The sequence below is a fragment of the Lepidochelys kempii genome, chromosome 7 (genome assembly GCF_965140265.1).
Source record: "Lepidochelys kempii isolate rLepKem1 chromosome 7, rLepKem1.hap2, whole genome shotgun sequence".
Taxonomy (NCBI): Eukaryota; Metazoa; Chordata; order Testudines; family Cheloniidae; genus Lepidochelys; species Lepidochelys kempii.
In genome coordinates, this window is record NC_133262.1 from 64,604,694 (window position 1) to 64,630,867 (window position 26,174).

Sequence of the window (26,174 nt, forward strand, 5' to 3'; positions counted from 1 at the left end):
GGGAGAAAGTTTTGATTTGCTTACAGCGCTCATGAGGGAGTCCAATACACTGACGGCGAATGCAGTTCCACATGCAAATGGCTGTGTAAGATACAATTCTGTGTCTGGGTCGTCGTCATCATCTTGGTCCAAAAACTGAACGTTTGAATCGTTTACTGAAAATAATAATATAAAAATATCATAATATGCTTCTGAGCCTGCAGCATGTGACCTTACATATGACACAATCCGAAAGAAAAAGCAATGGCATGTGTCTGGAAACACAGACTCGTGTCTTTGACATTACTTAAAATGAAATCAAAGTGGATGTGAAAATATGCACTTAAGAAAATCTGTTAATCCTTATTTTGCTTGTATGAAAGGTGAATATCCCTGTGCCATAAAAACGACTTTCTTGGCAGCACCTGCTCACTTGCCATGGTGCTGACATACATTTTCCCTCCGTACAGGCAAGATACAATGAGTCGGGTTGTGCGGATATGCAGTGAACTCTTAATGTCAGATCCACTTTGTGACATAAACCTTGTCCACGAAAACATTGGTTCAACCCAAAGACATCTGCTACTGTGCTTCTTTTCTGATGGAACTGTGGTAATGCAATTGCAGCTCCAAAGAGAGAAGCTCCCCATTCAGCTTGCCTCAAGCTTGTCATAAAAAAGCAATACACTGCAATTCTATACTATACTACAGTGTGGTTTCAAATGGTTTCAGCCACAGCCTCACCACCCGAGCCATGAATTCTATTCCATTCAATGTGAGGAAGTATCCACATCAGGTTGCTTTTCAGAAAAGAAACATTTGACATTTAGATTCTCATCGAGTTGCCAGAGTTCATCTCCCCACTCCTGACCCATGCCACTACACACAGCTTGATAGAAATCTTATTAAGCAGATGATATTTGATGAAGTCATGTCTTTTCCACAGTAGGACTCCTCAGTCATAAAAGTGCAGACTGATCACTTGTGTCACCAAAGATGCTTTTGAAATTATTAAAAAATAAATGACAAATTAATTTCAATTCCCATTCAGGTCTGAGAAATTATCAGTTTTGCAGCATCTGATAGTGTGGATCTTGAATACTTTTCTTGTCTCGTTGTTATTGGAAATTCCCTGTATTTTTTTTTAGTAGACAAGAATGTTCCTAAAAAGCCAAATCCTAGTACCATTGACTTCAACTGGATCACTCTCTATCTAGAAATAGGCCTGCCATTCTGAACTATCGTCTTGAGACAGTTACTTTTATTTGATCAAACTACCCATTATTCAACAGCTATCTTCCACTAGTATAGTATTGCACTGTCATGCAAGGTCCTCAAAGAGCTCTGCAAGTATGAACAATGCCTAAAATATAACAGCCCTGTGAAGAAGATAAGCATTGTTATCCCCATTTTACAGATGGGTAAATTAAGACACCAATTGGTTGTGACATAACCAAGGTCAAACGGAGTCAGTAGCAGAGTTGGCAAGAGAACATACATCCCTTGCCATAGCAACTAAAAAGTAACATCTCTCAGAGCTATATACAGTCACTGGTTACATTATATGATGCAGATGAATGTCATCTGGTAAATAGCTCCATCTACACTATATCTTGCCCAGTGTCTGTCAATTTATTCTTGGGCTCCTAAGCAAAATACCACTGACAGCCTGTTGTACCGTTTCAAAATATACTTTTTGAAAAGACTGTGCCTTTGTTTAATTTGCTAGCTGAGGAGAGGAACTATGAACAGCAGTACTCTTTTTCCACTTCTATCTGGCAGACTTGTAAGACTAATACCTGACTTTGACACAGACTTTCTAACAGTACGGAGTGTCAGTTTCCAACTTACACCAAATCTTCTGTGAATTCTACAAGTGCAGTTTAAGCCTGACTATATCTTTATCTTCCTGATGCAAATTAGCCTACTATGATTTTTATGAAAGATCTCCTGGCTAGATGGGGGTAGGTTTAAGAGCACAGCACTGCACCACAGGAAATGCTAATCAAACACTGCTCGGAGCCCCTTGTGAAATCTCATTTTATTGAGAGAGTGCAGCATAGAAGCTAAGCCCCTTAGCTTCAGAGCCCGAGAAAAGGTCTACCCACAAAAAACAAAACAAACAAACTGCTTAAGGGAAGGTATGATACCCGGGTTTCTTCTTCAAAATGTTTTATTTCTTTTTTTACTTCCTGTGAGAGCTAAGACATGTCAGTCAAATTGACAATAGACTGAAATAAAGAGAGAGAGAGAGAGAGAGAGGCACCCAGGCCAAAGAAAATGAATTGGTGAGAAGATGCTATGGAAACAGCCGCAGGTCAGACGAGTGTGATCAAAGGTTTACTGATGCTGCGTGAAAAAGAAATCATTAAGAAAGGCCAGAACAAGACAGTCAATTTCTACTAGAACCACAAATAAAACACATTCAAAGCAGTGCCATGAGGGTAGCCCCTCTGATACAGCCAGATAAATAAAGAAAAAGCTGATGATGGTAGAAACAACACCACCAACAACAAAAAAGAAGACAGTGATGTGAAGGAAAAAGGCACTTCTTACCCAGTTCAGTTATCATTAGTATGTGGGTTCCACTGTTTTTTTCCTGACTGATTGAAACCAAAGGCAGAAGTTTGCCAGGCTTAGCTAATAAGTAAAGTATTTAGGGGGGAAAGAAAGTACAGAAAGAGAATAAAATAAGGGAGTAAGACAGGTAAGGCTCTAAAAAAAAAACCTGAAAAATAAAAAGGACAAAGGACCACAAAACAAGTTTGTATTTGCCATGAAAGCTTCTGCACTTCACATCACAACAACTTGACAAGACGAATATCTATAGCTAGAGTGGAAATCATACCCAGGTAACCAGTTGCTCCATTCTCAAGGGTGACAAGTGTCATGTCACTATGCAGTGACTATGCAATATTAAACAAGTTTTGGAGCATGAAGGGTTAACCAAGTAGCCTTTCAAATGCAGAAGGGAAGTCTGCTGGCATCTTACATAACATTTTTTTTTTAAAAAGAGATTGTCCCAAAGAACCCTGCCTACTTGGTACAATACACTAAGAACAACCTCTTGCCTAATGTAGTGTGCGTTTACGAACACACAAGGTGAAAACACATAGGGAAGAACTAATTTAGTTGTTTAATCCAAGTAGAAATAGTTTCCCCTAATGTTTCCTCAGCAAGAGTAAATCAAAACAGTTAACTGAAGTGTGAACATGGTGTCATTGGCTATGAAATAGGTAACTCTCCTGACGCCTGTAAAAGGAGATGGAAAAATATATGGGAATGGACATGAAAGGCGTGTTTTTGTTTTCCTTACCTAGCTCTGTTATAATAGGTATGTTGGCTCCTGTTGTGATTGAGGGTTGACGTAACAGACCATGGACTGGACTGTTGTCTGGAGATGACCTATCCATTCCTGGTGGTGTAAACCCTAAGGAAGGAATGTCAGACAGTTACAGGTTGAACTTTAAGTTGCAAGGCAAACAGAAAAGAATGTAACAAGTCATTTCAGACTGATGCAAATGATGCCGCGAGATGTTAACATTGCACGTATCTCCTGTGATAGTTTATAGCAGATTTCTACCTGTAGCTCTCTGAACAATAAGCTGTTTTACTTAACATTCAGTATTGCTGAAATACAGCCCCTCAAGCCTATCGATATTACAGGCAGTTTATGGTATAAGACAGCTGGCAACAATTAAAGACAACGCACTTCTGCTAAACTTGTGAAACAGCAGTTTTTACATCAAAACATGCTAAAACTTTCAGTGCAAAATGTGATCATTGTTAAAAAAAAACTGGAAACAAAATCCAAAGCCATTAATATTTGAGGGGTTTTTTCTTGTGATCAGTATTTCAAAGAACACTAGTAATAAGCATCCTTACTTAAGCCTCTCACCGCATTCTAAGGCTTGTTAAACCACCATGTTTGCAGCTTTCAGGAGCTGATGGGTCTGATTCAGAAGATTTAGGGTGGAGCTGCAAAGACCTCTGAAGGATTTAGTTACTTTAAGATGTTTCCAAAAGCATTATGAAGCCCACAGAATTCTTAATTTCCATTCTGATCTTGCAGAATCCTCATGGCTTCCATGAGTCAGAAAGAGCAGGAAGCACTAATCTGAAAGGAATGAGGAACCGGGGAGAGAGACTGACATATGGCAGGTGGGTGGGGGAGAGGGGAAGGACATCTGGAGATAAACAGGAGAGAGGTGCACACACTGGGAGAGAGGATGGCATAGAGAGACAGTGGGGAAGAGCTACATGGGAGGTGAAGGGATGGTCTGGGGTGGAGCAAGAGCCTCCTTATGCAACTTGCATGTTCCACCTGAGTCCCTGCAAGCTCTGCAGGAACACCTGCCACTGAACAATTCATAAACATAAAAAGGTAATACCCAGGCATGTTATTTTGCTAAGCTGGAGTTACGATGTAAGTGCTGAATCTGTCAATGATTTAAGTAAACCAAAAAACTCTAACAAAAAGTTGGCCTGGAAATTCACTGTTACGATATATACTTAAGTCTCCCTGCTTCAAAAAAAGTAGGAAGAATGGAAACATGTATTTAATATCACCGTTGTTGCAGTGCAAGAGTTAGGCTCAAGGACTCCATTTCCCCCTTGCGATGGCAGTATTTTTTAAGCAACTATTTGTCTAGCCATGAGGCCAAACGAATTTTGCATTATAAATTTTGAACAGCCATTAGACTTTGGGCAAATTCTGCCCAGACTCTGACTTTATGTCTCAGATCCACAAACAGATTTTTGACCTTCTGTCATTACTCACCTGGACTAGACTTGATTCATCCAAATGCCACCAACCCCCACCCCTCCCAATCACTAAGAGTCAAACTCATTCCTGCTGTAACTCCATTGCCTTCTCACAGCATGCAAATTGGTCCACTCAGCTGAAGTCATTCATACGTTCATCTGCTACTGACTCCAAAATGAGTTGATACTGTATTTCCCTCTGCCCCTGTCCTCAATTTTGGCAGAATTAATAAGACATCAGAGAATCCTTACATAAATGTATATCACTTCAAAATGCGATGTCAGTCCCTTACCTGGATTTTTGCCCCTTTCTTGATAGTAATAATCACCACTATCAAACTAGCTTTAAATATTTTAAAATATTAAGTGCACTAATTTTGGCCCCTCAATTGTCTAACACCAGTTTGGCACATGGGAGCACATGGAATGGGTCTCCAGTTCAGCTCTGTGCTTCTGAGTTAGCAGGGCTTGGGAGAGCTGTAGGAATTACTGGGTTCGCCTTTCTGGGAAGGGGGATAGAACTCTGTTTTGTTCTGAAGCTACTCTGGCCTTATGTCTAAGATCAAGTGTGGTGTCAATTTGACACACACTCTGATGCAACAAATATTGCTGAGAGATCATCCTACCCCTGCAGGGAGATGAATTTGTTATGGTGGGCCTTCTCCACCTCTAACTCTTGCGATCCTCTAGGATACTCCAGCATGAACTGTACCCTGCCATCTGGAAGAAAGCTCCCAGCAGCACAAGGCCTGTGAGGATGGGCTATGTAAAAGGGAAGGAAAACTGTGGAGAGGGGCTCTGAATGGTGATGGGGAGGGGAGGACAAGTTGTCTCAATGCCTTCCACAGATTTGAAAGGCACAAATTCCCACGGGGGAATTTAAGCACAGCAATACAATTCCAGTCAACAATGGTGATTCAGATAACAAACAGATTTCTTCAAGGCAGGTGGAAGTGCTGGGTATGTCAGAGTGTTTAGTTTCACTCAATGTATTCCTTACTCACTGTATTGAAATCAGTTCTACTGTGCCAGCATGGAAAAAAGCAGATTGCATGCCCAGTTGATTTCTGTATGATAGTCTCTATCATGGCCAAATCCCACGAATGAGTGACAGCCATTCAAGAACTTTTATTAACATGCTACCTCACCCACTCCCTGTTGCATCACAGATCTATGCCATGCTCTGACTCACACTGGCCTACCCAGAATTTTTCCAGGAGCCCTCCCAAGACTCAAAAGAGCAGGCAGATTAATTATGGATTGAGAGTCCTGGCTCTGCACTTTGCAAGGGGCAGGAGTGGTACTTCTGGAGACGTGGACGCTAGAATTGAGCTGCCTTCTGTTGTTGACTCCTCTGTTAGTGTTTTGTATACTTCCATGTTATGCAGTAGGGGGCATGATGCAACACACCAGCTCTTCAAAACACAAGTGGCAACAGACACTGAGAGAGCTCTGTATGTGCACCAATGCAGCTGGGGCCACTGGAGAATCACAGCTCAGCGTGACTGGCACCAAGCCTTCCAACTTCACACTGATTTGAGGGTAGAAAAGGCTAACCTTCTCCCCACAAGCCCTTGAGGCATTGGTGGTGGACAGTGTTAGCATGAGACACCACTGTCCAGACCATCATCAGAGGCCTCTCTTTTCTCCTTTCCCTAGAGGCTTTTCTTCCCAGTCCGACACGGTGTCCACTACACATTTTTCAATGAATCAGGCCCTTCAGATTGTAGAACTAGTCGGTAGCGTCCTGCCAGCTCAGAGGAAAATGTAAAGACTCAGTGTAACATGCCTCTAAATGCATGACTCCCTCCACTCTTCCCTAGAAGGCTATTTGTAGCCACCTCTCTCTAATCCCTCAAATATTTGTCGTCTTAGGATGGTGTTAGGAGATTGACGTAAAGGTGGCATTTCTGTTAGGCACAGACTGTCAGGAGCTCTGTGATTGCACATTGCACACACAGTGCATTCTGTATGAAATGCGGGACACATGTTAAAGGGATTTTGTTTTCTCCACAAATGAAAAATAATCCTGAGCTGTAATATTTTTTCCTCTATGGTTTTGGAAGATGTGAGAAATGTCCACAACTTCATTTCCCTGACAGTGCTTAATTTGAATTGGCTATTTAAACAACTAAAAATCTGGAATATTTTTAGCAAAAGAAAAATCAGAAAATGTAGGGATCTGGGGTCTGTATCTGTCTATCCACCACCCACAAAGTCCTTATTCCAACCTTATTCCAACCTGTTTGCAGCCTGCCTCCCCACCCACAGCATAAATTTTAGATGCTGTTTATTGTCTTCCACCAAAAAAAGGCGAAGGAAAACTAAACTGTTTTATCAGAACTTTCATTTAAAGGCATGGAAAACTACAAGTGACAGCTGTGCAGATTCAGTGAATGTGACATTTTTGAATTTCTCCAATTTGACAAGTAAACACCTTAAATCGGTAATGCTATATGCATAATACATGGCCTGTATTTTGACATCCATCATCAAATGCTGACTTGAGAAAATACAGGTTGTACATCAAGGAATAGCACCCAGAAAGCAGGGAGAAATTCAGGTCACACAGTATTAGGAAAACTATTTCATTACAGAACCAGAAACAAGATCCATTTTTGGCTGTGAAAAGATTCAATTTCTTTGCACAGAGCCTTCATGCTTTCCTCAGAGCCCTTTTTCACTTTCCTTTTCATATTGCATTTTCTCCTTCAGTTCTCCAAATCGTGTTCCATTAACATTCATAAACCCAGTAAACCAGGGCAGGTGGTTATAGTGATTTTCCTAACTGCAGTGCCATACTTGTTCTACAAACAACATCAGGGACCTGAGCTACAATTGCAGGATAGGGTGAAATTCACATTGCCCATGAGTACATGAAATCTGTGTGAGATAACGTAATGGCAGATGGAGAAAGATAAAATCTCTCCCCACAACTAGGAGGTAGGGTGCTATTTTGCAACTAGTTCATGGCAGCTTCTACACCTAACTATGAACCAGCAGTAGCAATCATCATAGCCTGCCTAGTTTATGCAGGGCTTGGGGCCACTGAATCAACAATAGATGATCCAGTGGCTGTATTCTAGCTACTCCTCAGTCTTCCCACAATCCATTACTACATATTCCTGGAGACAGATTGGCCAGTGAGCGACTTAGAGGAGGGTCCTTCCCCGTGGGGCAATAAACATGTTGGATTTATAGAACTGCTTGCAGAAGGTTTGCCAGAATTTGAATTCAGTAACAAATTTGGCCCTCGGATGTACACTGCAAGGCTTCCACTGACTTCATTGGGGTGAGCGCATGTCCAGAGGCACAATTTGCCCCTTTTAATTTATAACATGCTTTCCATTCAGAAGGATCACCTAGTGCCCTACAAATTGATTTTACTAACTCTCTAGGCAAGTAATCATTTAATCCAGAACTGAGGTACTCTAGGGTGGAATGCAGCAAGTGTTTAACAGCACACAGTAACGGAACATGGTTTTTAAGAGAAGATGAAAAGATGAATATTTATTTACCTGCAACTGCAGGTAAGCAGGATTCAGTTTTCCAAACTGAAATTTAACCAGATTGCTAGGGCTAAAGGCTATACTCTTGCTTGTCATTAAAATGCCAGGCATACCTATGGTGCTCTATAAAAAATAATACTCTAGGAAAGGTGCTTGGGATTTATGAGGTAATAGTCAGATTAAAGACTGCAGAAACGTAATTAAAAAAAAGTTATAACTACTGAGAACTATTTGAGAAGCAAGAAACAACAATCATATTTTGAATATTGATAATCAGCATGCAAGTGGTGAGCTTCTAAGCAGTGGATGGACAAGATACCATGCAGGTTATGTGAGAAAATAGAGCGAGAGCCATTAACCAGAGACAAACAGACAGAATTGTCTTACAAAGGGACCTCACCTTTTGCCACTGTTTGCTGACATTGCACAGTAATATTCCATTGAATTCAATGGAATGATAGACTTTACCTCTTATTCTCCAAACTATAGCCATTTGGGCATAGCTGAAAAGTTCAGCAGCAGTCATGCAGCTAAAGAGCTGCTGACATTCATGGGAATATGTTACAACCATTCAATTTAGAAACAATTCTAGCTGCAGAGTCCCCTGGGGCCGGAGACAGAGTTTTGGTTTGAGCACAGCGCTGGGAAATCTCGAGTTCTAATCTAAACAGTTTTGGTGTAGCTTCGTATTTAGTCAGGGTTCAGCTATAAAACAAAGATCAGGATCTGGGCTGGGATTTCAACACCTCTGAAATCTGGAAGTCACTCAGTCCAGGGTTATGGGTCAGGCCATCTCTACTTGAAGTGGTAGAAACTACAAACACAGAAGTTTTACGTTAGGTTTTTACTATGGGACAGAACAGCGTCACATCTGGCTGTTAAGTTCATAGGCTCCTAGGAAGTCTTTTCTCAGTTTACATTTACATAACATTGTCCTTCATGAGTTTCACTTTGAGTTTCAGATTCAAACACAAAAATGCAGAGCAAAACCCATCTGAAACTGTCCAAGTTTTGTCTGATTTTTGGCTCAAAACCATGCAAAACCACCCATAATATCCACTTGGAGCCATAGAGCAGGACACGTTTACCACAAGTTTACACAAAATGTAAAACCACAGGAAGGGTTTAGATTTGCAGAGCTCCGTTTTGGAGCTCTCTGTCTGCTCTCTACTGCTCCCTTCCCCACACACTAATTTAACTAAAATGAGATGCAGTCCTCTGATGTCTGCTAGGATGGGATTATTATTCCTGGAAATGGCAAACACGACCAATGTTCCCCCAGATGAACTTTCCACACTCTGTGGCGGCAAGCACAATTTTACTGAAATTACAATTCCTTTTGGTAAAAAGGAAACCAAGTGAAAGTTCACTTGTTGACTTTCTCATCCAGATTTTTCAGTGCTACAGTTTCCAATTTTTGAAAGGATCTGATCACAGTTTTGTCTAGGTCACTGAATTTCTTTGCCCTAGAATGTTTTTTTTTTTGTACTTGATAACTCCAAGTACACAATACAGCATTCTTACTTGATGTGGATTGGCATACAAAATGTACTTCGGGAGTCATCTTATTCAGTGTCTAATGTCTAAGGTAATAAGCAAAACAACTGTATTTCCCGGTTTTATTACTTTTGCATAATAAAACCTGGAAATACAGTTGTTTTAAACATTCCCTGCATTGCATGAAGAGCAAAACGGCAGGAACCCATGAAGTCATAAGGAGAGGCATGATGATTAGATTGTTAGTAAACCTCCGTCACATAGCTGCCTCCCTACCATGTCTTTTACAAGTACAGCAAATCTCTTATGGAGATCTGCAGACAGAATAGGAGACTCATTTTGTGAGGCGAAGTTATTTGTAAAGTGCACTGAGTACCTCTAACGTAAGGCACCACAGAAATGCAAAGTATTTTCATAATGCAGAGTTGGAAGATTGTAAGATTGCTGGTGCAAGTAACCACAAGAATGATGAAAGACCAGGGCATTTCCAAATTATAGCACAGTCTGGATCACATCTTAATCGTAAGACTGGCTTCTGGCTATTTTCCCTCTCCCATTTGCAATCCCATGATCCGCTTCCAATTCACAATGAGGTAATATCCCTCTGCAAACTACAGCTGTTGCCTTCATGGAAAAAGCATAGTATTTACGTAGTTGCACAGTCTTAAATGCACTATGGATTTTACACTTTTTAAGAAAGTTAATTGCACTGCTGTCTTTTCATTTAATTCCTTTCCAGTCTGTTCTGTTCCCCTTTCTACTCCCCTGTACCTGCTTCTTTAACACTGTGCCCCCTTTCTCCTCCTGGCCTTTTCTCTCTCTTGTTGGGGTCTTCTCTCTGGTGGATGCATTCTGAGTGGACAGCTCCTATTTCCTCACCACCCATGTGCCAGCAACAGCTGGATTGGAACCAGCTGTTTTTACACATATCCAGGTTCTTTTTTGCCATGAAGAACCCCAAGAGCTGGAGAAGTAGCTGGAAACAAGGAGAGCCACTACCCCGGCCATTCAAGCTTTCCTTGGACCAGTAGCAAATGCAGTAATTCAGAATGCTATATATGCCATGTGGCTGTTGATTTAACATTTCTGTGGGAAATCGGAATCCCTAACTTTTTTCCTATTTAAATTCTCAACCTTAATGTTCGATCTGTAGTTGTTCCTCTTACTCCCCTTTTAACATATATTGGGTTTCTAGAGATTGGGGTCCATTGCATGTGGGCTGTAACACTGTTATTTAACTTTTGACTGGGTTTAAAGTTAGAAGCATTTCTTTAAGTGCAGAGATTTGAAGCTATATTGCTTATGGACCAAATCCGCCCTGCTTTACTCACATGAGTGATCCTGTCACAGTTAGCCTTGGTGTTGGAAACCAGTGTGCTATGTTAAACTAGTAAATAAATTAAGCCATATCAGCAGGTTTGCAGAGACAGGTATTCAATAAGAAGTTGTAAAATAGAAAGCTTCCAGTTTAAAATGACCTATAAATATATGTTCGGGAAACATCGTACATTACATTATGTACCAGAGAAAGTAAGTGTCTCCTTAGTGAAAAAGAGGAGCAAAGCCAGATGTGATAGCAAGCAAAGATCAATAAAAATATTTTGATAAATATATGTAACAATGCTGTTTCACTCATGATTGGCAACTGCTGAAACATAAATTATACAAATTTCCCATAGCTGCTTATGGGAAAATTATGCAGATTAGCATTTGATTGGGTTTATACCATGAGACTCAAATTTGGACTTTTAATCTATTAAGCTCTGATAAATGAGGAATCTGAATAGCTCCCCTGAGCAGCAACAGTAATAACCACAGCAGTCATTTTTTGCAACATGTATTCTGACAATTTCCTTAGCAGATGAAACTAAGAAAACTCCACGTCTCTGAGTACAATTACTTCGTAACTTCTGCAAAAAGTTCAGGTGTATGTAATTGGGAAATGGATTCTTGCAAAGTGCTTAAACAGACATTTTGTGAACATCAACATCTGTCACTTTATGCCAGCAATATTGTTTTTCCATCAATTTGGGCTTATTTATGGTTGACTTCCTGGTCTGCATGGGTGAAATAGCAGACTTGTAAATTACTAGAGGCAGACCTGAGCTGGAATCCTAGAGTAAAACCCTATTATGTGCCATATTTGATGGGTCGGAACCAAAATCCCAGATCCAAGCCTGCTCAGAGTTTGGGACAGTTTGGATTCAGAGCAAGATAACTTCTAATACGTACACCAGCTATTCTCCATAGGCTTCCAGGCACACTTACTATAATCTGTATACAGGGGTCCAAAACTTTTCTCCAACCTGCAGCAGTATTATAAAACTCAACTGCTAGCAAACGTTGCCGACCAAACAATGGATAGCACCAATATTTCTGTTCTGTTAGAGATTGGCCCATCGTTTAAATTGTTCTTTGCTTTGTACCTATGTCTCAGCCAAACACTGTGACCAGTTTTGGTAGTCCAGATATCATGGAAGTGCATAGTCAAGTGCCAGTCAAGAATTTTTGGACAATGAGATAAAAGGCCCAGCTTGAAACACCCAAATATTGTTCCCTAAAGCTAAATGATTATACAAAAAGGATTAGCTTTTTTGTGGGAGCAGTTGTGAAGAAAGGCACAATGATGCAGTATTTATCCCCATCACTTTAGCTTTCAGTGTATCCCCATCACTTTTAGCTTTTCGGTTGGACTAACACCAAGATTTTGCACAAAGCCAGAATTCCTACAGACCTGCTGTCATAGTTTAGAGAAATACATCCCATGGCCTTTTCCACTCAGATACTGGCTTACATAACACAAAGGCTTCAGAACATCTGTGCTGACTAGGGCATTTAGCATTATATTATTCACTTAAAAACTAATGCTAAGGCTTTCTGAGCTATGTCAATGATACAATCCCAATACTTTAACATAATGCTATCACGGAATATTTTCACGTAGCCTATGATAAATCAGGTGGATGTACTGCAGACAGGAACGAGAAAGGACAGGGGAATTTATTTGTCATCCTCTTTAAACTTAAAACTTCTTGCTCAAGAATGGAGGTTTGACTCTAAGAGCTCCGCATTGCCCACTGGAATCAGAACAGCAACTCCTACTAGGCCTAAGAAACTCACTACACTTAACAATGCTGTCATGGTTTTTATCAGCGGTAAAGAACATGGCTGTGAATTTTCATATGATACCTTATACAGTCATCCTAATCACCATGAGATGTCTATACGGGTAACAATTAAAAAGTTGTAGGCACATACTAAAAATATGCCCAAACCATGAAACCAGGTAGGGCTGGTAAACAAGTTTGCCCCAGCCAAAGGAATGTTGATTTGCCTGTCTGCTTAGGTCTCAAATGTAAATGGAGCAGGATAGGCCAAAGACAATGGAAATTACATTTGCATCTGAAATCAACAATAAAATAAAATTCATAAGAGGATGAGAAAAGGGGACTTGGCTCCAGCACTCTGGGGAACAAACAACAAGAACACTTTTTGAAGAGTTACTGGACTATAAGAAGGGGGTGTGCGGAAGACATTGTGGTTATCCATCACTGATAGAACAAAGAGATCAGCAGCGCCTTTTGTAAACATGAATGGAGGATACCCAGCCGTGTGGGTTGGTGACTTTAGTTGAGAAACTGCATTAGATAGGGATTGTAGTCTGTTAAGTTGTGGTCACTAGAAAGCATGTTATAGTTTTGTTTTTATTTGTAACCACTTTCTGTTTCTACTATCTTTGCTTATTATCACTTAAATCTCTGTTCTGTTTAATGTATTGCACTTGGAAGAACTTATGGTAAAACCAAGAATACGTTTATTAAAGTGTGAATCCTCAGCTGATCTAATAGGTTGTATGACAGTGTATTCTGTCTCTGTGGAGGCAGCGGATCTGGCAATTTCTGTGCGTGTCCACACAGGGGCTGTGTACTGCAGGGGAACCCTTTTCAAGAAGGTTTGGGGATTGGACAGCATCTGAAGTTAACCTGCAAAGCAGAGTGAAGGCTAGTAGAGGTTTTCAGGAGCTAACAGACAGGGGCACTGGGGATCAGAGATTAGCTCCAGCACGTCTCTCTGTCTCGCTAAGGCAGGGGGTAACAAGTTGACTCATAGCCTTGAACTCCCTGAGGAACCATTGCAGGAGGCACCACCACATGGAAAATGAGTGCTCTTGTGAAAACTTTAATTTGGTCATGGAAGAGCACCCAACTTACACAATTTGGAATGAATGTAATGAGACCTTGTTGGAGAGTCAGGAAATATTTTCGCAATATCTGACACAAGGTGCATTCCAAAGGCAAAGATATTTGCACTTCCGAATTATTTTTATAACCTCCATGTATAAAAGCTTTCTCTGTCAAAGATAATATAACAGTATACAGACAAGAAGTGATCTCCATGAAAAGAAATTATGCCCATCCTCTACTGCAGAAGTGCACACTTCTGGCTAAACCTCATATTTGCTCTAACCTTGTCCTGTATTGTTCAGCCCAATATATTATCTCTGTACATTGGATCATATTCCACGGTTCTGGAAAACTCCAGTCTCAATACCAAATATTAAAATTGATGTTAGCTACAGTAACTGTTGATTATTACTGACTGCAACATACAAGTAGCACACAATGCCGTTTTTATTTTTAAAGCTTATAGTCTAAAACGTGACTATGAAGATTATACAATTATGCCCTCTGTGGGAAGACGGGCATACACTAGAGTAGCCTTAAGGGTGATCTAATCTACACTGGCCCTAGAATCAGGGAGTAAGAAGGGTGCTCTCTCCAAGGAGCAGCCACACCATAGAATAGTATTCACAGATGGCATTATTTGCTGGCTTTAACATCTGTTTCCCTCATTCAGAGGCTCAAAGCATCCAAGAATCGGGCCCAATGTTTCTAACAGCTCGTGTTGCAAACTCCACACTAAATCTGAAAATTAAGCACTGTTCTTTCTGTGTCCTACAACCACAGCATAGCTACAATTTTGCTGATGATGTAAAATCAGAAGTGAATTCAGTATTAAAGGCAGCAAGAATTATTACTATGTTCGTAATTATTTATATTATGATAGCCCCCAAAGGCCCCAACTGGAATTCTGGCCCTATGCTTCTGATAGCAGACAGATTTAGCTGAGATTTACTCCTCCCACTATTGAGATGCTGCAGTTGTGGGACTGATGTCAGGGTGAAAGCCAGGAGAGTCTATCATTTCATACCCAGGCTATACCCATATCTCAGTGATGTTTGCCCTATGATAACACACTAGTTTACCTAGACTACTGTTGGAACTTGTTTGTTTTATAATAAATTCCTGACATCTCAATGTTAAATTGGAAATTTCAAGGTACAGAGCATAACCGTGGTCATGACAACAAATTTTCAGCTCTGTTTTATAAGTGGATTGAAAAAAAATGCACTACATAAATTCTCTCCTAGGACATTTGTGACATTTGCTTCCAATCAAAGGCATGCCTTTTACGTAGACATATTATTTGGAATACGGATATATGTGGTCTTGTGATGGATCTACTGTGATGAAGAATAATAGCTATTATTGAGCAAGTGTAATTTCTTGTATTGTACTTTGTAGATGATGGTTCATCATCAATTATTTGGTGCAGTGACGACAATGAACTGCTCTAGTAAAATTGTTCAAGCTCACTCATCCATATATGTATTATCTCTGCAAGTGCTAACAGTTGTCAAAACTCATTTCTGTCAATATATTGAGATGACATGGCTTGAAGATACATTGGGAACCAATATGTCTGCTAAGAACATATCACTTTTGCAAAGTAACTTTTCTGAGTATAACCATAACTTTATAATTAAATCTAATTCAGCAGTTAAAACTTTCAACTTTATGCTTGATCACACATGGAGTAAATGACAGGTGCTATATACTGGGCCAAATTCTGGTTTCCATTACACATATCAATGGAGTTGCACCAGTGTAAATGAATGCAAAATTTGCTCAGTTATACCAAGACAAAGAGAAAAACATGACACTTAAGCCTGTAATATAATGTCTACTAATAAAGTAACAGGAGACCTCATATTGCAAAATTCACACTATTTTGGTTCCCATTATGCTAATGTTTCCCAACTTCATTGAATATTAATCACAGAAATTCATGTAGCTCCTTAAAACAATAGAGTGACTGAAATGATACCTACCTTTACATTATAAAGAATTTCCTAATATCCTTATGGGTTGGGTTTCTTAGCATCTGTCATGCAGTTCAAATGACTTTTTACATTTAAAAAGTGCATGCAAAAACATCTCTGCATCAGATCCCCAGTTGTTTCGCTTATTTGGGATCCATTGTCTGGCTATACCAAAAGAAGGACAGGAGACATTTGCCATGGGTTTAATTAGGCCACATCTTTATTATCAGATATCTGGGACTACCCAGCAGATAAAAGTGTACAGTGCAGGTAACCCCATGTTTATTCCGTAATTATCCAGGGGGCTTTTACCAGCTCCCCCTCTTTTTCCATCCAGGTCTCTCCAGCAAATTGATTGCTGGCACCTTACCATCCACCCCCTTGTAGAAGGGTTAACGTGGGCTATAAGAATGGGGGGTTGGCTCCCTGCTGTACCAATCATAGGAGTCCCCAACCACACCCTGTTTGTTCCTTTAAGTCCTTTTTAAAGCCTTTTAAAGTCCTTTTCCAAGCCATTTATTCAGTCACTATATACCTTTCCTATGAAATACCTGCACTGGACATCCACCACAAGGAGGCGTCAGCAATTAGCTTGGCTGCCTCCTCCCTAAACCCAGTCAGGTTCCCAGACATCTTTTACTGTCCCCCTTTTATATTGGCCAAAACAAATGGGCTCCAAAGCTTTACGTGGAACCCCATCACCAGAATTCGCCCCCTCCCCCCCCACTTAAAAGTGTAGGGTGGTCAATAACCAATGTAGTAGAAACCAAACTGGTAAATGATAATAACAAAAAAAGCCATAGTATAGTCTTAATGTAGTGAAAATTAACTGACAGGAATAAAATATTTGCCAAGGTATCAAGTACAATAACATCATATTGAAAACACTTTCCCAACAAGCAATTTTTGAATTTATTGTAAAAGTATAGGCTATCACTTATGCATCTAAATAGAGTTTAAAAATGTACACCAGCATAATCTCTGTAAAGCTTTAAACTACACATATTCATCTATTATTATTTATAGCACCTAATGTGTTAACTGGAGAGGAAAATGGATAGCTAAATGTGTGTTAGCTTGCTTGTTTTACTTACAGTAATGACAAATGCAGGTGAGACATCTGTCTTTTAAAGTAGGGATTTCTAATGTTTCTGAATTTCATTGTCCATATTCCCATTATTTGATACAACTATAAGGATAAAATTTAGAGGTGGGATGGATCTGCAAAATTCAGATCCAAATGTGGATTTTTACATGTTAGAAGAAATTTCAGGACTGCTTGGATTTGGAGTGGCCTGTTTGAGAAAGACGGCGCAGTGTAAAATTAGAAACCAAAGCTCTGCACTGGGATTTTGGCTCATGCTTAGTCTAGGTCATACTGTACTAATATGTAAGTTACCACCAGAAATCAAATGTCAAGGATGGCTGCCATAAAACCCACATTAGTTCTGGAATTCTAGGTTGGATGGATGACGGAGGCCATAAAAATAAATGTAGACATTGTTTTCCTGCAGATTTTTCTGTTTTTCTATAATTTATTCTTTCATTTCAAAGCCTAATTACTTGTAAAGGTAACTGTAACTAGTAGCCCAGGAATGTAAAAGGCATCATGAAGTTAGTCTGGCTGAATGGAATTGGATTTTTGCTAGGGCAACTGTAGAATTATTATCTGATGCCTGAAGGAATAAGATTGCTCCAGCATCTTGATTATAGCTCTAACCATTTGCATTCCCACCCTGGAGTTTCAGAGTTGACTGGACCAGGGCAGTTAGGGGGTTAGGATTTCACTCTTTGTCTTCACACCATGCTTATTGTTGCCTCTATACAAATAATTATACACACATATAAGTGTGTTGGTGTGTATAAGATACACAGCTGTAAATAGCTATTTTAATTATGTAAGATGAGTACATGTGCCCAGAGTGTCAAATTAGATAATTATACATAGTTGTGTGTATGTATCTATATAGAAAGTTATAATTAAGATTACACTAAGATTTCATTGTAACTATTTTTTTACATTTTTCACTTAAACAAACAAGCAAAACCAACCATCCTTCAATCACAGCTCACAAATTTCTCTCTCTCTCTCTCTCTCTCTCTCTCTCTCTCTCTCAATCTTTAAGTTTGAGAAAACTCCTCCAGCCATTTTTGAATTTTTGGAGGGTGAAAATATAAAACAAAATCCAACACTTGTACAGCATGTTAGTGGCATAACTCAAACATAGCTGAAAAAAAAAAGTAAATCCCAAATTTAAGCTACTTAACCCGTAACTAGCTAATCATCCATCCTACATGCAAAGGCTGCAGGCACATATCAATGCTTTGAGGGCATATTACCTTTCAAGAATTGGGGAGTTTAAAAAAAACAAAACAAAACAAGAAAAGAGTCCTTACATATTAGAAAGCTGGGGAATTCAGCGTTAAGGCTGTACTGCTCAAAGAAGCCAGCCAAACCGCTTTAAACTCTACCTTCAGAGATACATAAACCTTTATGGTTCCTCCATAGAGTATTGGGAAATGTGCACCACAAGATAGATTAAAACATTTGTTTCATACATGGTGTTCATAGCTCCAATACCAAACGTGTTGCTTAGTCACCACATTAACATTTGTTCCTTTCCTTAAGTGCAGCAATTCTGTGATCTGGGCACATGCGGTTTGGAGACGTACGAACTCTGTGTCTTGTGAAACTTAGGCCTGGTCTATGCTTAAAAATTAGGCTGACATAGCTACAGCGCTCAGAGGTGTGAAAAATTCATACCCCCTCAGCGCCATAGCTATTCTAACCCAATCCCTGGGTGTGAAGAAGGCCATAAAATGGCACAAACACTCTATGATAAGAATTAAGGCATTCTGGGTTTTGCGTTCACTGATCACATCAAATTTGGTCTTGGCCAGATAAGGGAGTGAGAATTTCTGATTTTTGAACTGCTTCACTCTGGGGGTAGAGAAAAGGGTATTTTGGGAGCCTTGTTTGAAAAGTGCAATTTTAACTTGCTTTCCCTGGCGAGGCTGCTGTTTTAAACTCAAATGTTAAGCACTCAAATTAATTATCTCTGCGTGCAACTTTAACTGCTCCTTAATGGAATTCTTTGGTGTTGGCATTCCCTTGGGACTAGGGAGTGAAGGAAGCTTGGCAAGGGATGGACATGGAGCCTTCTCCTCCCTTCTGACATGTGTGGGAGGAAAGGCTTGCAAATGCACATCTTTATCAACCCCCTGCTTAATGCTGAGAGACTTGTCAGGTATTCTACAATCTCTCCAATCATTTGGTTTGTAGGAGACCTCCAACCCCCTTGTCCTTATAGATCTTTAAGCTTGGGTTCCCATGCTAGCCCCAGGATATTGGGAGGGGGTATGTAGGAGCTGATAGGGTAAATGTGTGGGGGAGAGGAATGGGGGGTTGAGAAGCAGCTCAGTGCTGCACAGAAGGTGGAGAGAAGCAGTGCTTCCTTGACTTCCAAAGCAGATGAACTTTCTGTGGTAGACTCCAGTGAAAGTCCCTTGTGATGAAGCACAAGTGGTGTCTTGGGTGGAGAAGTTTGGCAAATGTTAGACCTTCCCCTTTTCCTTCTCCTGCTGCACCAATGGTAGCTTCGGAGTGCCTATCCTCTCACAACTCTCAGATAGAGGCCTGTTCCCCTGGAAGTCCTCATATCTCCACATCCCTTCTTCATAAACTTGCTCCCATTATTACTTCCCCCACCAGAGACCCAAAGATTTCATAGGGGGCCGTCAAGAGCAGAGGGACGCACCCAGGAGCCAGTTTGGGTTGCAGGAGCAAAAGGCTGAGGGGTATGCACTAGCATTTCTCCTTGTTTTCCCCAAAAGAACCACCTGTGGTTTACCCAGGTCATTGGTGGGACAGGCAATGGGACAGGGAGGGCAGCAGCCCTATTGAGTAATGGGGAGAGAGCAAGTGTCTTGGTTGGGGGCAGGCAAGCTGTTGTATTCAGCGGCATCCAGGTAGAGAGGGGGAGCACTCAGGAACAGTTAGAGTGTGAAACAATCACAAGAGAAGCACTGGTGCTTCCTTGCCTTTTCCACCAGACAAACTTCCTGTGGTTTGTCAGAGGGAAGTTATCCTCTTGTGGCTCATAACAGGACGTCAGGAGTAGGGCTGGCCAGAAAATAAGAATTCCATTTCACACAAAAACTTGAGGTTTCAGGAGCTCTGCACGGACAAGGGACTAGGTGAGAACTGGGCTTGGAGGAGAAGTTGAGAAAGGCACCCCTTCCCTTCCCCTCCTGCCGCCACTCTCAGGTCTGTGGGAGAGAACCCCCAGTGAACCTCAGGAGGTTTATTCTACACATCCCCCACGTGATCCTTTGGGTGGCAATTCTCTTCTTCCTTATTCGCATGTCACCTTACAATCAAGTTACATTGTGAGATCTATTTGCACAAAGAAAATGGCTAGAGACATGTTTTTCTTTAATTAAATTTTAGGTTTCCAGCAGAACTTGGTCCTATACGAAGCTCACTAGAGCCTACTATGCCTACATTCGATAGTGCTGTTACAAATTTAAAAATGCATAACTTTTAAAATTAGTCTTTAATCAAACAAGTTTCAGTTCTGGTCAGAAGAAATAAGTAAGGGGGATCCAGTAAGGCGCTCTCTCTCTCTCTCAGTCTTTCTCATTTTCTGCTACAAAAATACTGAAAAATGAAAACTTCAGAACTGTCTTTAGGACTGTTAAAGCTCAATTTTTAGCCATGGTATAATTACAAATAATGTCATAATTCTGGAATCTTTAGGTACAATTTTACCACAAAATCTGAACAAGTGTTGAAGCTGATGAGAGTTTTGTGGAATTTAAAGAGAGTGTGTGTGTGTACGCATGTCTGTGCAATGAGGGTGTAAACAGGGAAACAAAATAGCGTTTTAATGGAGTATCTGAGGTTTATCTACTTCCCTACACACATTTCAAAATAGGCAATTTGGTAAATTATAGTCACATATCACAGAAATGTCCGATTGAATTCTTCCTCTAAGAAGCAGAGCAGTTTAAAGTTTAAAGCAGCTTTAGTTTAAAGGCCCTGTTAAGAATTGATTTCAAAATGAGGAAAAATTAGATATATCAATTCAACAACGATTTTGACATAGTCAGAGTTACTTCTGACCAGGCCAAAGTTACTCTTTACAGAAGGACCTCTTTTTAGTAGGAAACAGGAACAGGAGCACTTCAAAAATCTCTGGCCTCTTCCAATGTGGATAGTTTTTTTTAATACTTAGCTTATGATTCAAAATTTCAGATGGTTCTAGTATAGGGTCATTTTACAATCATTTTCTGAATGCATACAATATTTGTTACAAAGAATATCTGATGAAACCCTAATTACATTGATCAAATTGACAGATTTCGATCAATTTTTTCCCCCATGACTTTTTCTTTTTAAAGTTTCCTGGCTACCTTTGCCTGCAGTTTGTGATTTGCTCTAGGCCACAGAGAAAGTCATGGTAAGAGTTGGTAATACAACCAAGGAGTTCCTGACTCCCAATATTGTACTCAGACTGCACCTCTCTTTTGAAAGTTTATTCCTTGATGGCTTATCTGCCTAAGCTGTTGGATGCAAAAAAATTAATTAATTAAAGAAAACCTCCATTCCCATCTCAAATGCTTGAGAAAGACTTCCTAGCCAAAATACCAGTGGATTTTGTCTTTCTTTCATTTATGTAAAAAGAAAAGGAGTACTTGTGGCACCTTAGAGACTAACCAATTTATTTGAGCATAAGCTTTCGTGAGCTACAGCTCACTTCATCGGATGTATACTGTGGAAAGTGTAGAAGATCTTTTATACACACGAAGCATGAAAAAATATACCCCCCCACCCCACTCTCCTGCTGGCAATAGCTTATCTAAAGTGACCACTCTCCTTACCATGTGTATGATAATCAAGGTGGGCCATTTCCAGCACAAATCCAGGTTTTCTCACCCCCCTCCCCACACATACACATACACATTGTAAGGAGAGTGGTCACTTTAGATAAACTATTACCAGCAGGAGAGTGGGTTTGTGTGTGTGTGTGGGGGGGTGTGTGTGAGAAAACCTGGATTTGTGCTGGAAATGGCCCACCTTGATTATCATACACATGGTAAGGAGAGTGATCACTTTAGATAAGCTATGGCCAGCAGGAGAGTGGGGTGGGGGGAGGTATATTTTTTCATGCTTTGTGTGTATAAAAGATCTTCTACACTTTCCACAGTATGCATCCGATGAAGTGAGCTGTAGCTCATGAAAGCTTATGCTCAAATAAATTGGTTAGTCTCTAAGGTGCCACAAGTACTCCTTTTCTTTTTGCGAATACAGACTAACACGGCTGTTACTCTGAAACCTTTCATTTCTGTATATCTGATTGTCTCTCTTGAAGTTGCTTATTTTCTTTTAGGTGTGTTGATCATCTAGTGGTATTTTTACTTCAACACATTTTCTCTGTGAGCCCTGTAATTCTTCCAAGCCCTATTAGCACACACTGCTGCTCAAACATAATGGAGTCAGTCAACCCCTATGGGCGCATCAACCCATGTAAGAAGGGCATGCTGTAGTTGATGCTCTCTGCTACTGTTTGTGGGTAGGGGCTCACCAAAAATAAAATGTAAAGAAAATACATGCTGGTAAATTTTGTCTGTCAAACACATGTCTACTGTCTTGCCTTTCATCACTAACCTCCAGTCATGCTCCCCTGCTGATACCAGAAAACACTGAATTATTTAATGTTACATAAAAAATTAAAAACAACAAATCAAAACAGCCAAACCTAGAATCAACAAGCAGAATGCCTAAATGAAACAATCCATCTCTACTTTGTACTTGTGTAAGGTCTAAATCAAAGTGTAAGCTTTTCAGAGCCAGGTAGTATGCCTGTAAAGGTTCAGGTATACCTATGGCACTGTATAAATTACATATAAAAACAATTAGACAAATTCTGGACCCACTGAATTCAAAAGCAAAATTTCCATTAATGGCAATAATACCAGATCAAGTCAAATAAGAATAATCAGATACCCAGAAATACGACTCAACAGCACACTCCATCCTCCTACTGCTTTAAAGAAGCTGTTTTATAAAGGTGTAGGAATTTATTTCAGTTTTGGTTTGTAAGAATACTGAGCTCTGGAAAATGCTTGATTCAAAGCACAAAAGAAGTTGATTTGCAAATGCAGGTTGATCTTTGGTTTGAGTTCAGTCTGCATACACAAATCTGCAGTGGCTCTTTCTTTCTTTCTTTCTTTCTTTGTTTTTGTTTTTTGTTTTGTTTTTTTTGCATCTGTGATTTGTTCCTCAAAGATTGGGGTTTTTTAAAATGAACATTAGCTGTACATTTTGAGGTAGCTGCTCCCCAGTGAAATTTAGATTCAAACCATATTTTGCTGTACAAATCAGTATGGTCAAATCACATGGCTTTTTCCAATATTGCCATTAGTTCAAATTCTGGTTCTTGCAAGCCAAACCTTGTCTCTGGTTCCGAGTGACATTGGATCATTGGAAACTTGGTTAATTCAAATAAGGCCTTTGGACAAAAATTTCACCTCTTTCAAAGGGTTTGCACTGAACTTATTAAGGCTCAATGGCAGTTCTACAGCCAAATAGCAGGTATTATGATTCACTCCCAGCACTGGATAACAGACCAAAGAATTAAAAGGACAGATGCCTGGATTAAAGTATTTTGATCGCCTATGGATATTTAATGGATTGGATAGACTGTTCTTGATGTTGCACTAACCAAGTTAGTCTCTCTTAAGCCTTCCAAACTAAAGACAAGTATAACAGTGACACTGTACTTTCCTAAAACAATTGCTCCAATGGATATAAATAACCATTTATTAAACAAACAATATGTGCCAAAGTAAGGGAAGATACCAAAATTATGCTTATGAGGCTCATGAGGTACTGCACATAACTATCTCGTAATCTTGTAATATATTATCTATATGTTTCATTTTCTTGAAGTTATCTTCATAATCAAGATGTTATCACTACTATCGTGGGCATTGGAACTATTTTTAATTTAAATTTAAAGAGCAATTAAAGAAAGACAATGGATACACAGGATAATAAAGTAAGTGATTAGCAGCATGCAAATGACATAGGCTTAATGATAATAACATTCTATTCTCCAAAGGGCCTGTCAAGAGAAACCCTTCCTACATGTGGTTGTTCAGCTAATGTGTCTCAACCTACAATTACAACATTGCTGACACCATTAACCACTGAAACAACATCACTTCATGAAATCCTTGTTGTCTCATTAAAATGTAAGGGGTCAGGTAATTTACCAGCTTTGTATGTCTAGTTTTGTTGTTGGCAATTAGCAAGCATTACCCAGCAAGGACTCCCACTGGGAACTAGAGAAACTTTGTGAAATATTAAAGGAAACTCTTTATATTTCACTGGAAATTGAAAATATTCACAGGTATGCCCAGAGCATACCTTTGTATTTATAGAGCTGAACAATACTACCTTTAAAGGGTTTTAATGTCACCAAAAAGATTGGTGATACAGGACTATTTTGGAAAGTTAATTGCCAGTTTAAACAGAAATGCTCCTACATAATTGGAGCTAAATATGTCTCTTCCCCTGACATAAGCAGCTTTTACAAATATAGGGACAGTGCAAAAAAACTACCTAATACAAAACTTCCAGTTTTGAAACTATTTAAAATTTAAACTACAAAATTGTTTATTCAAAAAATATATTTATTTTTTGTTGAAATATGGGGAAAGCAAATACACCCTAATGCCAATACTCCCTTTCTTCCTGCTAATTGAAGCCTCATAATCTTCATTTAAAGCAGCCACAATGAGAATTACTGTTAGTTCATATGTTGTCCAGGAGCAGAATGGTATCTTATTCTTTAAATGGAACTTTTAGAACATAAAACACATTCCAATAAAAGTGAACAGAAAATTATGAATTCATTAAACTACTTTGGTATCTTGTGCTATATATAATATTTATATTCCAGCTACTCTAAAATATGCTTTAATATCTTTAGGCAACTATAAGGACTTAAATATTTATAAAATGGCTAAAGATAAAGTATAGCCCTCTTATTCCTACATACAGATGATGTAAAGCATGCAATCAAAGACAATAACACTTTCAACCCATTTGTCATCTTAAAGGAGACTTACAACTTCAGATCCCTTGTGTGCAATCTACATAAGAGTTGTTGCCTACATAGGCAACTCCAGAGGAGTTCGCTCCTTAAAAACTACCAAGAGTGCTATACTTCACATAAAACAGGGTTTTCTGAAAATGGACACAAAACTATAAATTTGCAGGCAAAACAGCTCCAAGTGGGGCTTCAAAATACTGCTGTATTTATCTCTAGGACATCTGGGAGCAGGAAGCGTTTTGATTTAATATTTCATAACATAGAGGCAATTGCTTCCTTGCCTGGTGTATAATTAATGCTCATAAAAAGAGAGGTTTTTATTTTCACTTTTTTATTTCTCAGCATCAGTAATGCGCCTGCGCAAGCACGCAGACACACCTATCGCTGCATAATATGGGCTTGCTTTGGAGACTTTGAACAAAAAATAATAATTGTAAATGAGGCACAGTGGATTTATAATGGTCCTGGGACTATTAGTCGCATTTATAGTTTAAGTGTGAAATCGCATCTGATGTACCATGTTGTTTCCTTCCTTTGTCCAGTTTTATCTTCCTATAGACCCAGGAGGAGGAGTCTGAAGCTAGGGGGAGAGATGTAGTGGCTGTGAAACTTAGAAGGCATTTGGGCCAGGATTTAGCTGCATCCCTCAAATACAGGCAATGAAAGGGGGTCAATATAACATATCCCTCCCTCCTTCTCCCAACACAGCAGCAGGACCGAAAACTTCCTGACCTATGTTTTTTTTTCCCCTCGCTCTCCAAGGAGATATTTACAGAAGGCATGAAAGTGCTCAGGGTACCTGAGTTCAGGCACCAGAGAATCTACCCAGTATACTAGCGTGCAAGCTGCGGGGAAAGTACAAAGAAAGGATAAGGGTCCTGGGTGGAAACTTCCCTCCTCCCTGGGGTTTCTTGTAAAGGCTGGAGGACCAGGACATTCTGTTTGAAAAAAGAAAATGGCTATAATGGGTATAAAGCAAGAAGTTAGCCCGGCTGAATGTATTGCCTCCTTCCACCCTTTGTCTGTCTTATCTGTTTAGGCCCCAAATCTTGCAAAGACTTGCACACATTTGACTAGTTCCACTGAAGTCAATGTACTTACACACTTAAGTCTTGGTAGGACTGGGGCCTTAGACTGTAA

The 26,174-nt window shown here is 39.7% G+C and overlaps 1 protein-coding gene across 26 annotated transcripts in view; it reads right to left on the reverse strand.

Annotated features, from left to right (window-relative positions):
- The window catches only part of KCNMA1 (potassium calcium-activated channel subfamily M alpha 1), an 855,266-nt gene that overhangs the window by 33,329 nt on the left and 795,763 nt on the right, over nucleotides 1-26,174 (reverse strand). For 16 of the 26 annotated variants that reach the window (XM_073353216.1, XM_073353211.1, XM_073353219.1 and 13 more), the window contains 3 exons: nucleotides 3,296-3,409; nucleotides 2,536-2,619; nucleotides 25-155 (listed from right to left, as the gene is read on the reverse strand). In XM_073353216.1, coding sequence (XP_073209317.1) covers nucleotides 25-155; nucleotides 2,536-2,619; nucleotides 3,296-3,409 — 329 coding nt within the window. The remainder of the gene's footprint in view (nucleotides 1-24; nucleotides 156-2,535; nucleotides 2,620-3,295; nucleotides 3,410-26,174) is intronic. The other 10 variants (XM_073353218.1, XM_073353215.1, XM_073353208.1 and 7 more) reach the window with 1 other exon arrangement.